Source organism: Corvus kubaryi, unplaced genomic scaffold (genome assembly GCF_017639235.1).
Source record: "Corvus kubaryi isolate FWS band 111438036 unplaced genomic scaffold, C.kubaryi_AGA036_p1.0 37357, whole genome shotgun sequence".
NCBI lineage: Eukaryota > Metazoa > Chordata > Aves > Passeriformes > Corvidae > Corvus > Corvus kubaryi.
Window position 1 is genome coordinate 15,301,654 of NW_024581117.1, and position 23,386 is coordinate 15,325,039.

Genomic DNA, 23,386 nt, shown 5'->3' on the forward strand with positions numbered 1-23,386 from the left:
AGGGTAAAAGGGAAAGGTGGGATTAGGAAAGGGAGACTGTAGGGGGGACTTACAATGGAAATACTGTCTAACATGACTACGATTTTTTGCATATATACTGCATAGCACATCCAAAAAGTCAGTTCAGTGCCAATCTCTGTACAGTTGCACATACAGTATCACCTCCAGTTTCTCTATTTCAATAGCAATACCCAAGATACATTAACTTCCCAGATGCAGCACAATATATAAAAGCCCATTTCTGTTTGGCTCTACAACAGCTTCCCCAACACTTTTAAAAGTAAGACATTTGCAGGAGTTGAGGCTTTAACTGTTTTCATTCCTATCACGCTTAATCCAATTTCACAGGATCAATTTTCTAAGCCAGGGGCTCAAAATTTCATCTCAATAATTCTTAGGTCACATTGGCCCTGTTTTGATTCATCACACAAACTAGTTTAGGTTTTAAAATGTGTCCATCAAGACTGAAATACTAAACAGGTAATTTCTCACTTTTCTGTTTAAGCCTCTAATTGGATATTAACTGAAAGTCAAACTGTTTCTGGTTGAATACAATCATGTCTTTTTCTTACTGCATTTTCTTCTTTGTTTTGGCAGTTACCATGTTGGCTCTGCCAAAAGTAACAATGAGACTGTGCAAAAAGCTGTTTCAGTATCAGAACCAGCATCTGTTATCTTGCCAAAGATAAAAAGAACCAACTTTTGTCTCACCAAATGCAATAAAGAGGTGAAGTGCTTGGGAAGATCACCAAAACTGCTACAGAATGTAGCCAACTTTATCAGATGGGTGCATTTAAAAATCCTGGTGACTCCAGATATTTCTGGAAATAAAGTCCCAAAGCCTGCAGTAACTACAGCCCAGGCAGGCAGGCAGGCACCCTTCTCTAACAGCACAGAGACTGCACTGGCACATCTGATGGGCTGAGGTTGTACAAGGGCTGCAAACCATCACCTCTAAGCACCCCAATAACACAAACCAGAGCATTTACCTTAGGCTTCCCTCAGGAAATTTACAGCTACAAGTAAAATCAGTTCCATCCCACACAAAGGCAGCTAATCCTGAATTAATTATTAAAGGTGACACTGTTCCTAATGGTTCCCCTGGCAAATTGCTCTAATGCTTAATAGCCTACTAAGAAAAGACTTAATTCCACTTTGGATAAACATGGCTTCCCCAAGCGTGGAAACAACTCACAGAAAAACATACCACAGAACAATTCACATTGATAGTAAGGAAAACAAAATCCTGTCATACCTAAGTTGCAGAGCACACTATAGATCACGTCTTTGTCCTGCCAGGAAATCAAGTCGAAGTACGAGACTTATGAGCCAAGCAAAGCTGCTGAGGTTTGAGCACAGATCTACTGTGAGCTTTGCTCTATCTGAACTGCCCCAAAGCCACGATCCACAGAATGCATGGTTCAGATTGTGTACTCTCAATCTGGCCTAAGAAACTTGAAGACATACATTATCACATAAGTAAAATGGAGACTTAAAACCCTCTTCTTCTGTAAAAAGAAGGAAAAAAAAAAAAAATCAAAAAAGGAAAAGAGAATTTCCTATCAGGACACACTCAGTCCCACCAACAAGCAACCAAGTTGAAACCACCACTTTCTTAGCCTTCATGAAGTTTATTAGCTTTTCTACCTCACTCTGTAATTCCACGGTGTAGATTTATCATCTGAATTGGCCTCAAGAAACAATGAGAGGAAAACTCATCAGAAGTCTTCGTTTCATCACTGCTTCCTGATCTAAAACAAGGTTAACATTTGTTACTGGCTAATTAAATATAGCCTTCTTCTACTTTATTACAGCATATTAGGCTGTTCAAATTCCAATATTACTTTTTCCCCATTTGTATTTCTGCATACAAATCTCACAGTTCAGGTTACCAGAAAGCTGCTACTACTCCTGCTCACTGCTGGGGCATTTCACTAGGAGCTAAATTGACAGTTTTCAAATAAATCCTTGGACTTGTGAGCAGAACTTAGACGAGGACAGCATCTGCTACTATTAACTGCGCAGCAGTAATATCCATATGTCTTCATTAAATACATCATACTCTATACATTCCATCAAATGAAAACCAGTCTTTAAAGTTTAACAGAGCAGTGATTACACAAGCTGAGAGAAGCTTGAGGACAGAGCAAAATGATGACAATAAGATGATCCAACCTTCTGCCTAACTTCTGAACAGCTGGTTGTGACATAAAAATACAGGTAAGTGAAAATGAAATCTGAGCCATGCACAGGACATGCAGCTTTCAGGGACATATTCCTGTGCATAATGGGCTAAAACAGGGCATGTGGGGGGCAGAAAAATGAAACACCAAGACCACAACAGGCCCACAAGCCCACACCTGGACACTGTTCATGCAGTTAGCTTAAGACTGTGGCACAGGTACTCCTTTATTGCAGAAGTAACAACTTGGAGACAACAGACATGCATCCTGTCATATGAGGCAGGGAAGCAGTGTTCAGTGAGACGGTCCCTTTAGAGGAGGATGAATCATCTAGCCCAAGGTCAGGAAAAGGAGACAACCCAAGAGTAAAAACTGCATATGCAGGGTTGGATTAACATTACAAGAGAATAATTTTACAGGCTTTCAATTAAAAAAACAAGGAAAGAAGCAATGGCAAAGGTCTGTTATGGCAGTGACTACAGCAGAAGAAAACTAGAAATTTCTTAGAAATTAAATATAAGGATATTCTGAATACCAAAAACTGTTAGCCCCTCTAACCAAAACAAGAAATGTATCTTAATTAATAGCTTGAGTTCTGTTTGGTGATTATCTTTCTTTTCAGATGAACAGAAGCTGGCCAACCAGCATTATATTCATTTACACATCCAGCAGATTAATTTCCAACCAAATTAGGTGGGCAAATACACCAACTTGACACAGTAACAGCAGAGCCAGGTTCGGTCAAATATTTCTCAAATATGCTCAGGAAATTTACCTCCAGGAACAGAAGGGTCAGTTCTGCCCTAGCGTAAGCTACTACAGTAAAACTGAAAGAGCTCACCCCAGGACAACACCATTTAGAACTTGGCCAGAGTTTTGCTACAGGAAGGTAAAACTTTGTAGCTCCATATTTTACTGCTAAAAGAAGTAAAACGGAATGGTCACATTCAAGGTGAACAGTACATCAGCGTGTCATTTGAGTGTCATTTCTCAAGATCAGAATTCATGTCTTTGTTTAAAAATCAACACTATCCCATGCATCTTACACTGATCCCAATTAAGTTATGTAACGTGACCAGTTTCTCAGCATACCTGAACAAAGTTATCGAGGTATGTACACGGATAACACAACAAAACACAGAAAACTGGTTTCTGAGCTTTTAGAAGGTGGATTTTTTCTGAGCTGCTAGTAAACGAAACACCTCATGCTACATCATAAAAGAAACTGCACTGCTTGGGACTGTAAGGAAGAAAACTCATGTCCAGCCGGTTTTGATCGAAGAGAACCTGAGGTTTTTCTTCCTTCTTTCAAAAATGATCACCTGAACGTCTAAATACCAGTCTTGCAGCTGGGGTGGAGTAACTTACTCATCATGACACAGTCTGGAAAGTGGCTGGCTGGGGGGCAGCTCTGCTGGAAAAGGACCTGACACCCTGCCCTGTGTCAGCAGCATTCCCCAATGAAAGCTGACAGCACAGCAGGCTCAAAGGGCACGGCCATAGCTGAGCAGAATAAGAGGTGACACTTGCTGTATCACACCTAGAAAACTGTGTCCACATGTCCAGTTTTGGGCTCTCTGATACAACAGTAAGGCACTGTAGCTGATGTTGAGGTGGACATAAAAGCTACACTAGTCATAATCCATAGTCGAGAAAGGTAGAAAGATTGAGTCTGATTCTGGGAGACTGACAGTCCAGCTGTCAATCTCCTCAAGGCATGTTCAGCAGAAGGCCACCAAGACAGGTATGGCCTAGAGCTCTTACTCTGCAAGGAGGGAGAGAGAATTGAGCTTTTTCAGCCTGGGGAAAAGGTGGCTTCAGAGGGCCCTAAGATAGCCCTTCAACACATAGGAGATGACCAAAATGGCAGAGACAGGCTCTTCACAGCTATGCATGGTGGAAGGGTATTCTGACAGCAGTCGGACACTGAGGGAGGAGCTGATGAGACACAGCACAGATGCACACGAGCAATTTCACGCCAATGCCAGTCAAGCTGTGGAACAAGTCATCCAGAGAGTTTGTGCAGGGTTTGCACCTTTAAGAACAAATTTTTTAAAATTAGGGTTTTCAACACTTGATTGGTCAAAGTTTAGAGAAAGGCCAGAGTTCAGTTTGAGCATTGAAACAAACAGCTGTGAGCAAAAGGCTGTAGACATTCTAAGGTCCCTTCCAACCTGAACTACTCTTGTTCTGAAACGCAGTTACAGAATCATTGTATGATAAACACTGACATCAATTCCATCTGGGGCAAGAGTGACTCACTTCCCCAGGGTAACCTAAGAAAGGTAATAGAAACATAAACAGAATGCAACAACATCATTACAGGATTTCCTAGGTCACTACTAGGACACAAGGGTCCTTCTAAAAAAACCACAGAAACATGCTGGCAGTCTGCTATTTGTGTTATTTTAACACAAAATTGTGGGGAACTTATTTCTGTCAAGCTGTGCCTTGTATTTCTCTTAACACAGTGGGAGAGCTTAAATATCCAGATATACCCAAGCTCTGCAAAAAAGTGTATCTATTTACTACTAACTCAAAAAACAAACTTGGAAGCAAAAAAACCCCACTATAATGGTAAAAAGGTGCAAGGATATGTGACACTGTTGCTTTGGCATCTGACCTATAAAGCAATTACAATAACACAGATATGAAGAACCCATAATAATTTAAAAGCTTTGAAAGCTGAGTATCTTGTATACAACATATTTAATCATAAAATGCATTTCAGTCAATATAAATAAATAAAAGTGAGGTCATGTTGATAACAGCTCTAGTCAATACAGACACATTCTACACAAGGGCTAAGTGCATTGCAAGAGTAAATAAATTCCTGGCTGTATTTGTTAATAAAACCAACTTTAATTGTTTTGTAAATTCAAAAGGTGAAATCTAGCCCCCACTGAAAACAGCTGAAAGTGGAAGCAGAGTAAAGGGAGATTGTTTAATCATTATATCAAAAGTGACATACCAAGACAAAGCAAGATTGCACCTCCACAAGAAACTTTCATCCATTTCTGATCATAGGAGAATTTCCATCCAAAGCCCACTCCTCTCCTCACAATATCCTGGAAAATGCTATCTCAGCAGCATTATCTAGTAGTGATATTTATGAGGAGGTAAGTGTACAGGTGGTACATGACCATGAAGTTTCACATTATGTTCAAGATTAGCACATCTATTGCTTCAGACAGATTCAAAAATCCAACGAGAAACAATGATGCAATATAAGAACTCAGCAATCCCTAAAATACTAAATGCAGTGGTGAAAACAGTTAAGACAAATTATGGTACAAGACTGAAATTTCAAAGTCTTATTTGCAACTCCTATTTTGGCAGAGCTAGTACTTAAAGAACTTACTAAGATTCTGTTTCTTTCTCCTTTCCCACAATTTAAAGCAGGAAGGAGGGATCTCACTCAAGGCACTTCATTTAACAGTGAACGTAATTGACTACGTTTGGTAATAAGTTTGGTAAGTTATAGATGGGTTTACTTGTGCTGCGATTACGAGGCAACTCGAAACTCCAAAAAAACCTGTGAACAAAGAGTTATATTACCTCACCTTCAAATCTAGCAAAGGCCTTCTTGATACCAACAATTAAGGGAAGATTTAACTTCTACATGATTATCAGAAGCTACTGGCCAAGGAACTTGTGACTAAATTAAGAGCATACAGGTAAAGCAATCACTCAAGAACAAACAGAACTGTGGGCAAGGGGGCAAGCCAGCAATTCTACAAACATTATTGATCTGATACACCAAGCAAGAAATTAAACAAAATTCTGCATGGCTTTATCTCCTGGTGCCAGGGCAGTGGCTGCCAGTGATACACAGAAATGTTATTATTACACTGGATAAGTTTTTTGTATTTTATTAAAACAAATTGTGTCATTTCACTCAAAAGCATACCTTCCAACATAGCCCAGCCCTGCTGAGAGGCACAATGCACTTTTCAGGAACAAAACCAAACACACACACACACACACACAGTCCTCTAAAGCTCCTCCTACCCCTGTACACATCTCTGTTTTGGTTTTCTATAGGGACTACATGCACATTTCTGAATGCATTTGTAACCCTTCTGCAGAACAGGCATTCCCATTATTTTAGTTTGAAATGTCACAAAAAGCACAAAAGAACTGAAAACACAGATAAATATTCAACATTTACATTTAGGTGGATAGTCTATTTATTATTTGGAGACAGACAACAGAATAGGCCAAACACTTAAAAAGACTGATTCTTAAATCCATCCAACAGCTCTTTCCTTCCCGAACTTACTCACCTGACCTGACAAGTGAAGCAGACAGCAGAACCCAAAATATATTGGGCTTTTTTTGCAGGTTGGATTGCAGGTGTTTGATGTGCATGGAATCATAATTTTTGTTACTCTCACTTTCTCTATTTTGCACTACTGAAACTCAAGTACGGAGAACAAATAAACACTTCTGTTTCTGCCTTGCTGGAAACAGTATCTGTAAGCGACCCACAAAAGGTTTTGGACAGGATATTCAAAGTATGGGGGTGGATTGCACAAATCTCCTAGTTTATTTCAAGAACTGAAAGTGCATTTTTTTGACTCAACCAAAAAACCACTTTTCCTCAAACTGTATTTTTTGTATAGCTATACACCCATTATCCAGGATCTCACCTAGGACCCAGCAAATCATAGCACTGGGCAAATACATTAAATAATTTTAGCTGCAGTTTGAATGTTCTAACTTAACAATTGCTTCCTTTGTAGCCAGAGTTTGTTTATATGGGGGACAATTAGATTCTTCTCAGAAAACACAGAACACTTCACCCAAGTTTATCGAGCTTGAGCAATGCATTCTCAAATAAAATTCTGATTTCAAGATAAGCATATTCTTAAAATGGAAGGCTAAAATAATCCTCAAGACTTACCAATACATGCAAGAAGAAATAAAAAAACCCCATTGAGTTCTGCTTACAATGGTTTTGAGTATGAAATAACAAAACAAAACACAGTGGAAGTCATATCTTCAACAGTGCTCCATCCAGAACTGGAGCTCAGCTACCTACACTTAACTATAAACATATTTACCTTTGTGTTCCAAGCCTCTTCATGCAGCAAAGTTTTTTAGAGATGTAAACCTTTTCTTAGGCTGTGTAAATGCTCCATCACAGCACACCAATAGTACCAACTACATTGGGATAAAGCTTCTTCCCACTGGGGATAGCTGGGTTTGCTGATCAAACTGGGATAAGCCATGCAGCACACATCACACTCCCACAGCTACGGTACAGCTTCCCAGAGGATGCAGGCATAAAGAAAACTCTCCAGGGACTTAAACAGTCTAAGGACTTGATCTCAAAAGGTGTTCAACATAGAAAGCCCCCGTATCTAAATACAACACCCATAATTATCAATCAAATTAGTTGCATACTAAAATTACAATATAAAACTGAAGCTTATGTCATTAACCTTCTGCTTACTGGATTTCACATTCAAGTAAATCTTTAGTCCAATTTATAATGTAATGCATATAAAACAGAAAGGTCCTTATGGACTATTCATCCATTTACCAAACTTCAGAGCGATGAAATAAAACTGTACTGGAACTAGAACAATTGCAGTGTAACTACACCACAGCTACAGTCCTCGAGTATTTGGTAAGATGAACACACATATGGATTACATTTATAAACTGGGGGGGAAAGACATCAGTAAAGCCTCAACATGTATGACACAACTATTGTTTCATGTACATCTTAAAAGTATGTTATGCAAAATCCCAACCAAAACAGCAACAAGAAAATACAAACAACCTACTAAATCGTTATTAATTAGTTCCTCATTCCTTCTTGGGATTTCTAACAAAACCATCACCATTACAAACAAAACTCTTCTTTAGTTAATTATCTAAATGGCCCTAAATTTCCTGTAACATCTATGAGCTACAGTATGGTTGGAGCGGAAGAAATGAAGAGCTGAAGCCAACAGCAAGCTTTCTACCTCACAAAAAAACCCAAATTACTGAATAGACAGCAGAAAGCTTTAAGGAGAGTTACACAGAGACAGAGACATGGAGGTTGAAAATCCATAATGTGCCTGTGGAAAGAACAGGTAGAAATAATCTGGTGAAAAAGTGGGATTCACTGGCACCCTCAAGGATATTCCATGTCATTCACACAGTCAGACAAGCTCCAATTTTTCACCTGTTTCTGCCATAGTCAAAGATGTAAGCTGCAGCAAACATTATCATGCCCTTTCTGGTCCTGGAGGTCTCTCCTGTTCTCCCAAGGCCTCACTCCATTCTCCTGGCCCCTCACTGCAGGCTTCAAGGACCTTGGCTAAGGCTTTCTTTCTTTTTCTTCCTAGGCTGCTCCTCTCTCCCAGTTCAACACAACACAACTGTGGACAGACAAATAAGCCAACAGCCAATGCAGACCAGATTCTTCCTCTAGCAGGATTAGTGCCAGAACACTTCAAGTGACGTGTTTGTCATCACTTACAGCATGACCAGCAAGGGAAAGAGCCTGCTTGGGTTAAGTAGAAACATTCAGTACCTGTGGTTTAACCCCAGCCAGCAATTGAGCACCACACTTGAAGCTATTCATGCAAGCAAAGGAGAACAAGGAATTCCTATCTTCAGGCACACATTCAGCCAACCCCAGGAAAACAGGGCTCCATCACTGGTTTTACACACAAAGTCATGTGGGCTTGTTCTGATGTTCTTATTATAGTCATGTGGTCAGAACACTTTCTACAGTACATCCTCTTACTGTCTGGTCAATTAGAGCAAATGCTCTTGTCCAGGACAAGAACTACCACCCTGTTAGCCAGGCCTCATTTCCATTCTTGGGTGTCAGAAGCTACACAGGATAACAGTTCAATATTCGAGGAAGTTACTGAAAGGCACAGTTAAAATTTGTGGTAGTCTGTTAACCCACTGCTTTTGTGATGCCACGTTCCCCCTCCTGCTCTCCCCTGCCATTAGTCTTGGCCACTCTCTCAGGCTCTCTTTATTGGTTCCTGTACCCCAACGCCGCCCAGGGACTGCCCCGAGCCCCTAACAAAACCCCCCTAACACCCAGACCACGAGGTCTCTCTGCCTCTAGGGATCAAGGGGACAAGATGTGATTAAAGTCCTCTCAAACCCCTATGAGAGACCCTTCTCACCTCCTCTGCCATCACTGGTTGTAATGCTGATAGCAGGATGGAGCAAGATCACGGGATCGTCCGAAATGGACCGTGTGATGCGACCGAGTCACATTGCCCTAAGCAGCCCCGCTGAGCTCTCAGGAAGCTACAGCCTACTAAGCAAAATCTAGCGATTACAACAAAAATTCAGAGTAAGGTTATGGCATCCTAGCCAAACATATTGTCCACATCTTTTTCTGCTAGGGTGCCAATACCAGTACATTTGGGAAACAAAACATGAAAACCGACACCACTGAGGTTTTCATGGAGCTCTTAACAAACCCCAAATGATCTACAAGTACACATCAAGTTGTCTGTGTAGCCTACAAAATCCTAAGAATAGTTTTGAAAGCACTACAATCCCATGACACAGATAATGGCATGACCTTATCTGAAAACTGAAATTTAATTCTCATCAATTCACCAGGTAAAGTTATACTGGTGGGAAAATAAGCTTGGTAAAAAACACCTGGAATTAGTGTTTGCAATAGCAGCAACAGCTTTATGATGTAAAGGAAAGCTTTTCTAACTCAGAAGCGTAAATCAGACTCTGCCTCCATGTCAACAATAATGCACAGCCGTATAAGAGATACAGGAAGGAAACAAACTGCTGCTGTACTTGCTACTTTTACTATTATTTTTAAAGCTGCTATGACACATTTCCTAATTACTTTTAATTAGGAATTAAGTAAAGCAGGCAGTCAAACTGCCAGATATTTTTGCAATATAAATGCAAAATGTAACACAGAAAAACCCCCTGCAGATCATGTCACCTCTTTGCCACATTTAATGACATTATAGCATTGTAGTTTGCACAAAGAAATCATGAAAACACATGAAGGGTAGTCATCCATTGCCTTGAATTTCATGCTAGTGCTATAAAATCATTTAAAAGCTCTTCTTAAAATCCTGGAAGCTCAGAGACCTGAATCAGCCAACACTGGTAACATTTGCCCTTTCATCCCTCTCCAGGTCAGATACTCCACAGATTGATGGAATGGCAGGGGCTGGAAGGGACTGCTGGAGGTCAATCTGGTCCTGCCCAAGCAGGGGCACCCAAAGCCAGCTGCTCAGGACCGTATCCAGATGATTCCTTTAATATCCTCCCTCAGAGCTGTGCCAGAATTTCCCCAAATCACTGAAGTCTGACCCTGCACAAAGGGAAAATGTAAGCATGCAGGGAATAAAAAGAAATTGTTGTGCCTTTGCTTTCCAAGCTCATGCAGAAGGTAGTACAAATCTCCAAAAAGCTTGTTCCTTAGCTGCAGCTCGTGGGACACAGAGGCATACACAAGAATGTGGACCATACAGCCCATCCTATCAACTGTGCAGCTACACCAAACTCATGTGTACCTCATCCACGTCCCTAAGTGCTTGCCAAACAAAGTGCTTCCATCTGTTCCTCACCTACATCCCCAGGTCGCAGCGGTGCAAGCGACTGGAAGCCACCCTGACCCCTAAACACAACACCAGCAGTCTGTGATGCTCCGGCCCTGAGGTTCAGCCACCCACTGCAGTTAGGGTGAGAACCCACAATCTCTCTCTTCAGTTATTTGCATACTTTTATATGATTGGTTCATGCTTCCCCTCCCTGTTTTAGGCATAAGTTTTTTAATATTCATTTCCCTTAGTTAAATGTAATAGTTCTAGAAGGTTCTGCCCTACTCAACATTCCATTGGTTTCTTCCCTAAGTCCCTCCTATGTACGGCTCCCATTGGTTCCCTTACCCTCAACCCCACCTCCTGTCAAATATCCCATTGGCTGTAATCCTTTTCCCTGCCTTTCCTATCCCCAATATAAAATCTCTGGACCCTGTCAAAAATTTGGCTCTTCGTCCCTGTCCCTTCACCTGGATAAATCTCAGCGTGCAATCCATACAGAGTCCCCTCTTTTTATACTTCTTCACCTCTGCCTGCGTGCGCTCACATTCAGTTCAAGGGGAAGCTCCCTCGGGTGAGGAGCACACCCGTGTGCCTGCTTCTTTGTGTGTGTGCCTGCCGTAGTGCAGTCGGTCTGTGGCTAGACGTCCGGGCTCTCTTTGGGCTAGCACGCAAACCCAACACCAGGTGAGTGCTGAGTACCCACAAGGATCCCCATCACACTGCCAGTGTTCCAGCTGGAAAACATCTCCAGATGAGGTGTAAAGCTGGTAACAGAGATGCACAATGCCACAGAACAAAGCCATGCTAGATGGATCTGTGGATCAATGATTTTAGCTCCTTCCTTCAACAACAGCAATGAGTCCCTGTCAACCTGTGCTATTTACACCTCTCTGTTACTGCAATGAGCCCCTGTCAACCGGTGCTATTTACACCTCTCTGTTACTGCATGCTACAGCTATTTACATTCTCAGCTCTTTACTGCTGTACACCCCTCTCTTCCAAAAACCATGTCAACCTCCATCTCTTAACGGTGGTATTATTTTGCTGTCTTGTACTACTCTAAGCTTTACTACCCTCCTCCCCAGACTCAGTAGGTTTTTTACCACAAGTCTCTAATAATGATACTTTATTGCCATTGTTCCCTTCCTGGCATATAGCTGTAGGACCGTCACTAAAAAAATGTAGCATCTCAAAATAACTTACAAATTCAGAAAAAAAGGATGAAGTTGAAGAGATAAAAAAGAAATACCTTTCCAGGAAAAATCCTTTCAAATTTTAAGGGCAAAGGGAAAAATAAATGGTTTATAAAACATTCATAGCATTTTGGTGCAATATGAATCTATCACAAATGCCCTCCAGCAACTTTAAAAACTCAATCAGTCTCATGTCTTATGTCCACTGACTGCAGGTGAGGCAAGAAGAGGATAAAACAGGACAGCTTCTGTATTGTTACAGAAGCTGAGGCTACTCAGGGTTTGCATTTTTGTTTAAAATTACAAAGTGAGAATTTGTTGAGGATTCTATTCTAACACAACAGATACTGAAGGATGAAAGTTAAGACTGAAGACCTCAAGGCATTTTGTAGTTAATTGTTCTTTCTCCAAGTACTATCATAAAAGAGCCAAGCAGTCACCGTCAGCATGAGACTTTCAGGGGAACCTAAGAATAACAGTGGGGGGGTTTTTTCCCCCCTTCAAACTGTTTGTTGGAGAAGTTCAAGCCAAAGCAATCTAAGTCTATTTGTACAGAAGCATAAAGTACTGTACCTTCCAATATGTTTTGGTGTTTCACAGCTTTATGATTCATAGAATCCCAATAAGCTTGCTACAAGGTTTTTAAAATAACAAACTTCAATTTCCATAAATGGAGCAAGATAACATCCTACAAATACTAGTGTCAGTCCATTATACTAGAGGATACAAGAAAGATTTTTTCCTTGTACCATTTTCAGTCCTTGCCGTATAGCCAGACAAGCTGGCTTTGTACATGCCCCTTTAGCACAGATTGCCCTTCACATGAACACTGCACTGCTCTGATGGTACAGAGCCGCATCCATCCAAACAGGGTCACACGTTGTTGTGACAGCTGAGGACTAGACTAACAACTTTTTCCATGCAGTGTCTCCTGGTAGCCAGTAACAACAGCTCTCTAATACTGGACATTGCCTTCTCTCACCAAAGCTGTGCCACTGCCACGTCAAGCTGGCATCAGTTAATGAAGTCTGCAGTGCCCCCAAAAGCAGCAACTGCTCTTCCTCTAGACTGCCCTCACTCCTTCCCTTGAGCCAGGCAAGCCTGTTGAGGCATCCACACAGCAAACTACACTGGGCAGCTGACCTGAAGTAAAACTTAACCTTCCTGCTTCCCAGGTGGATTCACAGCAGTTTCCTGACCCAGACTGCTGAGCAGCTATGTGACTGCTACTGCTACTCATGAGAGAAGGGGCAGAAATGAGAGCTTGGGAGCAGGGAGGCAGGAAAGTCTCCAGCAGCACTGATGCTGTAAGCCAGACCAAACTGGTTGTGGAACCAGGATGTATGAGAAGGAGCTAAACACAGGACTGCTCAAGAAGTCTAGCATAGATACCAAGGATAATGACAAAATCTTCATTATCTTCAGCAGCATTGTGTGTGAACTTTGCAACATGGTGAAAACCTACATGAACAACTTCACCAGAGTAACTTTCCTTTCGTTTTAGAAATAATATTACTAAGGCACAATACATACTCTTAACTAAACTCTCCACTGAAAGGCTAGAGATGATACCCAAGAAGTCTGATACTGTTGGATACTAACATCTGTTTTCTGTTTTTTAAAGCAGATGGTAGAAAACTCACTGATTTACCATGTTCTCCCCCATTACTTCTGCCCTGTATTTGAAGGAAATTATATTAATACAGATAAAAGGAGATGCCATACAGATGGTTCAACCAAGAAGATGAAACTGTGGTTATTAAAGTGATATTGGTGAAGAGTTTTTATGAGGTTAATAAAAAAATCTTCTTCGGTGTCCCCCACTATTTAATGTGCCAAAGCAAATAACAAAATGGATGACTGATTTTCTCTCATGAAAGAGTAAATACATAGGAAATGTGAATTGCTAGCTTCAAAAATCCACACCATCATAAAATACATACTTAAGCTCTAATACCTGAAAAACGCAACACATGAAAAGATCCTGCCCACTGATTAGCTATCAAGTCTCATTTTTGTGAACAAGAATTTTCATGTTTGCTAGTACCTACTTTCTAAAAAATTACACGAAAGGAAATAATATCCATTTATCTGTATCAACAAAAAAGGGCTAGACAATTTAAGTGTAAATCAGCACATAGCTCAAAGGAAGAGCTAAATTCCTCCATTCATTTTCATAACAGAAAAACACAAATACAGTACTTAATTTTGAGAAAAAAAATTATAGGGCATTCACATTAAAGCTTAAGCAAAACTTATGAAGCATAACAAAGTTATGATCATTTTCTAAGAAAGCAAGCAGAGAATACACAAGCCCTGCTTGGAGAGTAGAGCTTCTGAAGTTGGAATTTCGTGCGTGTGGGGCACGGTGCTGTCACTGTTGGGCTGCTGAAGGCTTCCATGACACTTTACACTGAACTGGTGGCAATCACTGTACTTTATGAGCAGAGAATGCAAGTGGCTACTGGACTGGAATGGAGATGCTTTGCCTGGATCCCTTCTGCAGACACACACACACACTCTCCAAAAGACTCTTCAATCCTTCAACTCTTGGTTCTGTGGTATTTCTAAATTTGCTGATAAACACAGACTGTTTCACATCATCCTGAAAGACACATGACGGGCTTAATACTGTCTGCTAGCAAGATAGGAAAGGAAGCCTCACTACAACAGTACTGAAATTATTAAAATTGGAAGAAAGGAAGGCTGCAGGGGCTGGTTTCTTGCAAAGCTTGGTGTGTTTTGCCCTTCTCACCACCACAGGTACACAGCTGTCAATAGAGAAACAGCTCTACAATACCAAAATACAGCAGTCAGTTCCAGACTGTCATGTTGGCATTGAAGAAACAGATGAATTATGCTGGACAAGCCCAATACAAAATGTTCAAGACAGCTGTCAGATCAGTATTTCAACGGTCTGGAAACATGATGTGTATGAATATATTCCCACTGATCAGCTCAGCATCTTGGTTACCCCAATACCTCCCTCCACATTACCTGAACTACCACAGTGATCTATTTACAAAACTTCTGTAGCCAAAAAACCATGTTCTGTATTTAGTGGTTTACCATATACCAGCCAATATTAAAAACTACTAGTAGCATATTAAGTTCTAAGCAGCAAGAAAAGATGGCATTCAAAATTACAGCTGAATCCTTCACAAAGGTGCCACGTGTTACGCACTTTTCATTAGTTACATGTTACACAGAATTGCTTCTCACCTCAGTTTGTAACCAGATGGTTTCTATCTCTCAATACTTCAGAGAAAAACAGAGCTCACCAAAATATTAAGATCCAAGGTTCTCCTTATACCAGTGCTTACACATCTTCTTTAAAATATCTGGTAAAATATTCCATGGGATTAAATGAGTTTCAAACATTTTTTTTATCACCATCTAAAGATTAAGCTAAACCATGAACATTCGTGTGTTTTTGCTGCATTTTCCTTCCTTTCATGATGTTCCAGTAATCACCCTGTACCACTCCAGTAACTAGCAGCAAGATCCAGTGAGAGCTCCCTTTCAAAGGAAGTGAGCCTAAAATTCACTGTTTCAGATACAGTTATTCTAAAATATCCCAAACCCCCTGCTCCTTACAATTTTCAAGGGATCTTTATGCTAATGAAAAGGCTCTAGGCAGAGCCCTCTGACATGCTGAAGGTCCCCTTTGCTGTTGCCTTAAAACCACCCACCTCTGATCTCCACATTGACACAACTGTTCCAGCTTTAGGCTCAAGGTCATTCTTCTCAAAAGTGGCAGCTCAGGATTTGAAAGCTCATTAGACCATAAAAATGTAAAAACCTATGAAGAATTTAGATAGGGAAGCCAGATTCTCATCTGCTACCCTAAATGTGGGAAACCAGAGATTAATTTTCCATCTCTCTGTTGACAGGTTGTTCCAGTTTGGCCAAATTTAGAAATATATCCTCTGAGAGAAGGCACAACCACCCCTCCCCCACCAGGTTCAGGAAAAAATAAATTTTCCTCGAAGGAAAGTGAAGAAGATAAACTATTTATTTAACAAACACATGGGAAGGAAAATAATGTTAGATGGTAAAATCTTTCGCTGTAGAGGAAAAATCCTGGGAAAGTGTTCGAGTCCTCCCTTTGGTCTCCTCGGAGCTGGGGCTTGGGCCGGGGCCAGGCCCTCTGTGCCCGGTGGAAAATCCTCCCGATGTGCTCTGATGTTACAGCAATCAAGCAGTCCAGTAGAAAAGGGAGAAAATCCGGAATTCCAGAGAAGGAAATGCAAAGTCCAACTCTCAGTCTCTCTCCGGAGAACAAGAAACTGAAAACAACTGGCCAAAAACTGACTGGAAAGCAGCAAGCCGGGTGCTTCCTCGCTCCCCTGCCCCAAATGGGGAAAAAAAACCCCTGCTATCTTTTTGTAACCTTGAATGAACTGCAAACTGCTTTGAGAAAGTTTTGCTCCGGTTTTTTCCTTCCCCCTCTCAGGCTCAGTTTAAGAGGCATAGAAAGGCACAAAAACTCATTTCTGGGCATAGGCAGTGATATGGGATACACATCATAAGGTCACCCCAAGACACAGGTTTACCATCTACCAGGTGTTCCAGAGGACTACTAGAGCAACCACAGTCTTCTCCAAACACACCACCGAACTGAAGCACAAGGGTAACAAACCCAAAACGGGTATTAGCAAAACATCTCTACAGATTTATAGCCTTGCTATTCAAAAACAAAACTTGTTTGCTTTTGTTGGTTATTTCCCTTCTCCTTCTTTCCCATGCATTCATATGAAGTCAAGATTTTGTTGGCACCCCAGGACAGTAATACGGACTCCCACTACAAGTGACACTGGAGATTGTACTTACCTAACACCACCCAATTCTCCCAACCAAAAGTGAGTTATATGAACAGAAATTATTCTTCCTTCATCAAATCATATGCAACCAGCTCTTTATTTTTTTATTCTACTATTACTGATTTAACAGTAAATTAATTTCTCATGGAACATTCATGACATTCCAGGATCATTATGTGTTTTGCATTGGCTCTAATATAAATGCCCAGCTTATTTCATTTGTTTAACAGTCAAAATATTTGATAATAATTTCACATGAGAAAACAAACAAAAGAGTTCAGAATCAACCCTCTACATTTTACCTACAGTAGAGTATGATTAATGTAACAAAAGCCAAAAGGCTTTCCTCTAGCATTTGCCAATTCTGTAACTGCCAATTCTTTTCCCCTGTGCTCCACAGGAAGTTTTGCTGTCAAGACTCCAAGGTGTTTTCTGTAGGTGTTAGCAATTCTTTTCAGTTCGTACTTTTTGGGGCATTTGGGGTGGGGAGGCTCTATTGTATTTCTACTATCTCAGATTTCAATCCATAGCGCATTTCCCTTCAAGAAATATTTTGCAAAGCACATAAAATACCTTTCTTTTCACTCTGAAGATTTAAGAGCATTGGGGAATTTTCTCATTCTGAACTATAATTGATATGCCTCACAGGGAACTTAAGAGATGATTATTTTCCCTATGGAGGGTTTTTAAATGATATGGCATAATCTGATTTACTGAAAAAATGCAGGAGCCTTAATATGCTATTTCTTACTTCGGTAAAATGCGGATTGCTTTGATAGGGCATGGTCCTTATCTAAGAAAGCAGCGAATCCTGCACAATGAACACACCATTAGTAGTAATACAATCTTACCATGTGCATTCCACATTCCCTTTTTAGACAGATCTATGATCATCAACTAACTCACCATGGTTTACCTCAAAGTTAAACAAACCAACAAACAAAAAGAAACAAACTCAAGAAACTTTCATTTTACTATAGGAAATTAAAAGCCTAGAAACTTAAATGGCTGTGAAGAAAAAAATCAATATTTTAGTCAAAATTTGATTTTAGGAATTTCTGGTATCAGATATGTAGGTTTCAATTTCAATTAAAAAGCTGCATCTAGATGCCTAACAATCCATTATAAAAGTGCACTTGACCCCCAGAGAAACAAAGAAGCTGGAAGAAGCCACCTTCTTACAAATCCAGTAACACATTAAATCACATAAGAGTGTGATCTAAAATACAGAACTTTTCAAGTTTTTAAACCAGACATTGAAACAATTATTCAAGAGAAAACACTGATTTGTGACATTTTCAGAACAGTACATTTCCTTGACAGAAACCACTAAGACTTGCATTTATTCAACAGGCATAAAATGGACTTCTCAAACTTGCTATTGAACATATTAATATTTGCTCTTCATCTTTCATTTCAACTACATTTACCACAAAAGGGTAAGAACACTTCAAAGAACTAATGATCTTGAAATTATGCAGCCTCAAGGCTGCAACACAGATCAGATTCACAGAAATCAGTAAAATCTTTGCTCTAAAAGATTTAACTGCAGAGGTTTTTATATCTCTGTAACTCTGAACATGACAAAGTGAACACATTTTCGGTACTTAACATCTTAGAAAAACTGTATCTGTGCTTTTTTTCATTAATTTCCTTACAACAAGAGTTCAAGCTTTTAAACTGGTGATAATCAGAAGAATTCACACTTTCCTGTTCACATTAGCAAAAACCAAATCAAGTGATGTCTTCCAAGTTAAAGGTCAAAATAGGTTTTGCTTTCCAAGAGTTAATTATTCCCTATTTTTCACATTACAATGTTCAATCAGGTTGATTTCAGAAACAGAGCAGCATATTTTTGCAATTACAGTTTTTACAGCTTTTCAGAACTCCCAATCAATACATACTATTAACCATTGCTATGTCAACTACAGAGAAAACAAACAGATTACCTAAGTATTTGCATTTATCATTTGGTCTCCATCTGCCACGCTGTGTAAATGGAATGTAAGCTTAGACAAAAGGAACATAACTAAACAGCTGTGTTATGTGACAATAACATAGTGTATGGTGAGGGCACTGGAATGGGAATGAATTGAACAAGTCCTACCTGTGGGCACAAAGTCTCAATGTGATTAGCTGCCATTTGGACAATTTTCGTTCCATCTTCATTTGTTGACAACGAACAAGCAAGATTGGCAACCTTAAATAAAATAAACAAACAAACAGCCTTGTAAGCAAGTATTCCTCCACAGACTTCAAACTTGCCAAAAAATATCTCTGCTAGAAAGCCTTCATGGGATGGGGGGGCGGGGAATATTTTGTCAGAGGATGTTTTTGAACAAGGAAACACTGCAGAAAGGAAAAAGAGCTGTGGAAAGAGGTGATAGTGACGAGAAATCTTATGACCTCACCCCAATTTAGGCTCAGCAGGTAACAGTTGCAGAGTGGTGTTTAGAAAACAGGAGGAAATTTCCAAGAAAGACCATAAGGTTTCAACAGATTGCTTGTGATCTTGCCCCTTAATTTTTCAGAGCCCTTCCAACCATGATCAGCATTTCCACTGTTTTTTTAATACTTACTTTTAAGACCTTAAAGCTCAAATAACATTTATCTTGACTTGTAATAAGACACAAAGTAATTTCTGCTGTGAGCTATTCACAGATCATTCTTTTAATCCGTGGTACGGTTTTCTACTGAAACAGTCATATATATACCATATACAGTGCAACTAACAGTGAAAACATATGGAAACTCTAAATCTGTGAAACAACAAATCTATCTTCTATTATACCATACACCATAGAGCTACAGCTTCCTTTTAAGCAAAAACCTCTTCCACAATGCTCCACAAGTTTAAATGGATTAAGGAAAAAGCATCTCACTGCAGCTGAACATCAACAGGCTGTAAGAGACAGGTTTGACAAAGGTACAGTAGAGGCTGGGATACTGGGATCCAGTAGTTCTTTTTATCCTACTGTAGAAGTATCAAGTCCTTCCGTAAAACTACTCCACACTTGTTAATTATCACAGCCTTCCCTGAAGTAGCAGTACTGCCTCCACCCACTCTAATGTTAATGTAGACCAAAAACTGCCTGAGAACTAGACCTCTGCAGTGCTGCAAATATGAACACAGACAGGCATAGCTATTCTGGAGTAATCCAGAACTCATAAAACAACTTCTACAGTTCAGCTGCCATGAAATAAAAGCAAATCTTCCTTTATCAACATTTTATGGCACTACTACTAGTTCAATGATGATCTATTATCAAAGGCTTTTATTATTCTTACTTAATTGATATAAGTAATTACAAGGCATTAGTCAGCGCACAGACTAATTACTTTTCCTATTTAAACTTCAGAAAAGACTAAGACACTTTCTGAAGGGGATGAGATCTAGAATGCAGAGCCTTCCATGTACACCTGTGCCTACACAAAAATACTTCATAAAACTTTCCCTGGTTCCGTACCCATATGATGTATTATCTTGTCCACATAATAAACAACGGTTAAGACTGAAGGAATCCAGTTTTCATCAATGGATTGACACTGTACTCTTATTTGAAGTAATCTGCTATGGGTTGGCTTTTTAATGCAGTATCTGAAAAAACTGGGTTTGATTCTATGCTTTCCTTCCTGACTCTTCAGCTTAAATTGCTACCAGACAATTTTATATCATCACATTACAACCCTAGGAGATGCTATTCCCTCCCCTCAAAAAAAAAAAAAAAAAAAAAAAAAAATCAAAATCTATTTTTTCTTCTTTGGATTGAAGGTCAAGAATTTTCACTACTGGTCCCAAGAACTAATTCATATTGACTTGAGTATTTTAATTATTCCTTTGCCCCAGTTGCTGAGCTGCTTCTGTGTTCTTTATTTAAATCTGTGTTCACTCATACTTTGTTACTACACCACCTATGCAAAATGAAACACTCTACAAGACTTGGTGCAAACATTATTGATTTCAAGAACTCCTCTATGCCTAAAGCAGTAATAATTCAAAGGTAAAATAAAAAGGCAATGCCAGCCATTCCACCAGGACAAAACCTCTCAGCAGCAGTTTCTTTTTTCCCCTCTTTACCATAAGGTTCCTTAGGCTTATAAAATTTATTCCGCAGTTTCCAGAAAAACTTTACTTTCTTTTCTTGGAATCCACTACAAACATGTGCAATACAGAGCCCCTGTTTATGAGTGAGATACTGCTGTGAGTAGTTTTGTTCTTGTCTTGATAAGCAAGGCAGATACAGAGACAGATTACAACAACTTTTTATCCTGTTTCCCAGTTACATCAGCTCCAGCATTCCAGTACAAACACAGAGCTTGATGTAAATTGTGCCACAGTCACAGAATAGTAAGTTAGAATGAAAGAGGTTTCCAGAGATCATGTAGTCCAACCCCCTGTTCAAAATATGAGAATGAACTTGAAACCAACGCGTGCCAAAGGCTTTATGTAACAGATCAGCATGTGGTGACAAATTCTCTGTGTGTTACCAGATCATGTGGGAAATCAGAAGGGTAGAAAGGTGTGGCTCTTCTCCAACAAAGCATGCTCAGGTTGGGAAGGATCTCTTAATCTGTAAGTACTCCCTTTTATTCGAAGTCAACAGCAATGCAAGTTCTTTTAATATAAAGAGGAAAAACTGTTTCTGATCTTACACTTCCCCTCCTGATTCTTCAGCTCTAAGCACTCCTTGGTGAGGCCCAATTCAGAACAGTATCCTCAAAGCACAAGCAGCAAACCAAGGATATAAACACCAGGAATTTATGTTAGGCCACTTCATAACAGCAAACAGAGTTTTGTATTATTTACATTAGATGTCTTAAAAAAAAAAAATCTATTAAGGAAAGTAGTATTGGCTACTTTGGAATAAATACATGTTATATTTCAGATGGGTATTTGGAATTCATACTACAGTGCTATGCCAGCAGTGAATTTAGACCGTTGCCTTTCATTTTGACCAATGTTAGTAAGACTTCTGTTTCCATGAGAAAATGGGTAGAATTTTCTTCTCCTGGCACTGAAGCAGCACTTTTCCATATGTACCTTATGCGTAAGTAAAAGGCCTCTCAGTCAGTCTCAGCAGTAGGCGATGAGGCTCACAGCTATTCCACCCAAAGACAATCCAGATCCCTGTAAGCCATTAACATGGTCTCAACCATCAGTACACTCACTGTGGGCATCTCCCTCACCAGCTCCTGATAAGATCTCCTTAACACAAATACAAAACACAGTAATTCAAATAAATATAATGGAAAGAGTCAAGCACGTGTGTAATTTTTCCAAGCGCGAGGAAGTGGATCTGAGAACCTGAAGTCTTCTTTGAGGCTGTAACGTTGCTAACAAGGAGGACAAGCTGTCTCAGCAATAGTAAATGCCTACAGTTCATAAGGAAAAAATCAACACCTAGCACAGAGAAGACCTTACTGTCACAAGTATCAATACACATTTCAGAAGATTTTTACAATCTGGGAAATCTTCATTACACCAGTCTCTCCCCTAAGCAGAAAAAACTACACGAATACATTACATTTCTTTTGTATTCTCTGGGAGAAACTAGCTTCCCTTAGAGGGACTTCAAACTTAAGTACTCTGCAACTTCAAAAACAAATAAAATTGCAAAATGAAAAGCCAACATTCCTCTCAGAAAATAATTGTCCTTCTGAAGAGCAAAGTTTGTCGTAGCAAAGCAAAAGCTTTGTTGTAGGCTGGTCTGATTGAAATCAGAACCGAAAAAAAATCATTATCATTTTCTCCAAACATTTTTAAGATACTAAGAAAGCAGTTACGCAGCTTTTCCTTGAAAACATAAAGAACAGAGAACAAACCATCCTTGATGAGGTTTAGCAACATCAATTAATACACTAATTAAGGTGCAGTGCAGAAAGGAAGACTTTGAACTGAGCATGTAAGTGCAGCACTGGCAGTAGATAAAATATTTCATTAGCCTCATGGAGTTTTAGATTGTGAAGGCACCAAAGAGTGTACTTCTTGATGCCCATTAGCTGCACACCGAAGATATGCCAATGCACATTTATTTTATTCCTGAAGTTATTAAACAAGCTTCTTACAGGCACTTTAACTGGTGTTTTTATTTTTACTATTGGGTGACAGCATACCTTTCTGTATTGGGGAGGGGGTTCATTCCTCTCTTTAGCATATGGTGGGCTGTTGGGGTGGCTCAGCCTGCTCTCCGGCTGAAACCATCAAATGTCAGTCACCAGAAGAGATCACTGAGATCTAGGTTACCTCCCCCTGGGTGGCTCCCAATCCTAAATTACCTCCCCCTGTTCCAGAAAGTTCTCCCTTTTTTAGTTATTAATTGGTTCCCTGTTATGACTCCTGCCTCCCTGTTTTCCCCATTTGTTCTGAAAAATTGTATCCTCCCCTCTGCTTGTAGCCCATTGGTTGTTTTCTCTCTCCCTGCCTTGCTCCACCCCCCCATAAAGGGGCTAGCCCGCGTCTTCTCAAGGGCCGCTCTGGTCCCTGGACCCTCCCGCAAATAAACCTGTTGGAACTCATACCAGAGGCCCCTCCCGCCTTCTTTGCTTTCCGGACTAACGCCAGCCTAATCCATCGGCCGCCCGACGTGCTTCCTCTGAGGAGGAGCCAGTGCATGCACCCATCTCACGCCGATTCCACT

The 23,386-nt window shown here is 40.0% G+C and overlaps 1 protein-coding gene across 4 annotated transcripts in view; it reads right to left on the reverse strand.

The window, feature by feature from the left end:
• Positions 1 to 23,386, reverse strand: part of CTNNA3 (catenin alpha 3) — a 432,189-nt gene that overhangs the window by 143,460 nt on the left and 265,343 nt on the right. For 3 of the 4 annotated variants that reach the window (XM_042033401.1, XM_042033400.1, XM_042033398.1), the window contains exon 10: positions 18,856 to 18,948. In XM_042033401.1, the coding sequence (XP_041889335.1) occupies positions 18,856 to 18,948 (93 nt within the window). Of the gene's footprint in view, positions 1 to 18,855; positions 18,949 to 22,862; positions 22,936 to 23,386 lie in introns of those variants that run through there. The other variant, XM_042033402.1, reaches the window with a different exon arrangement.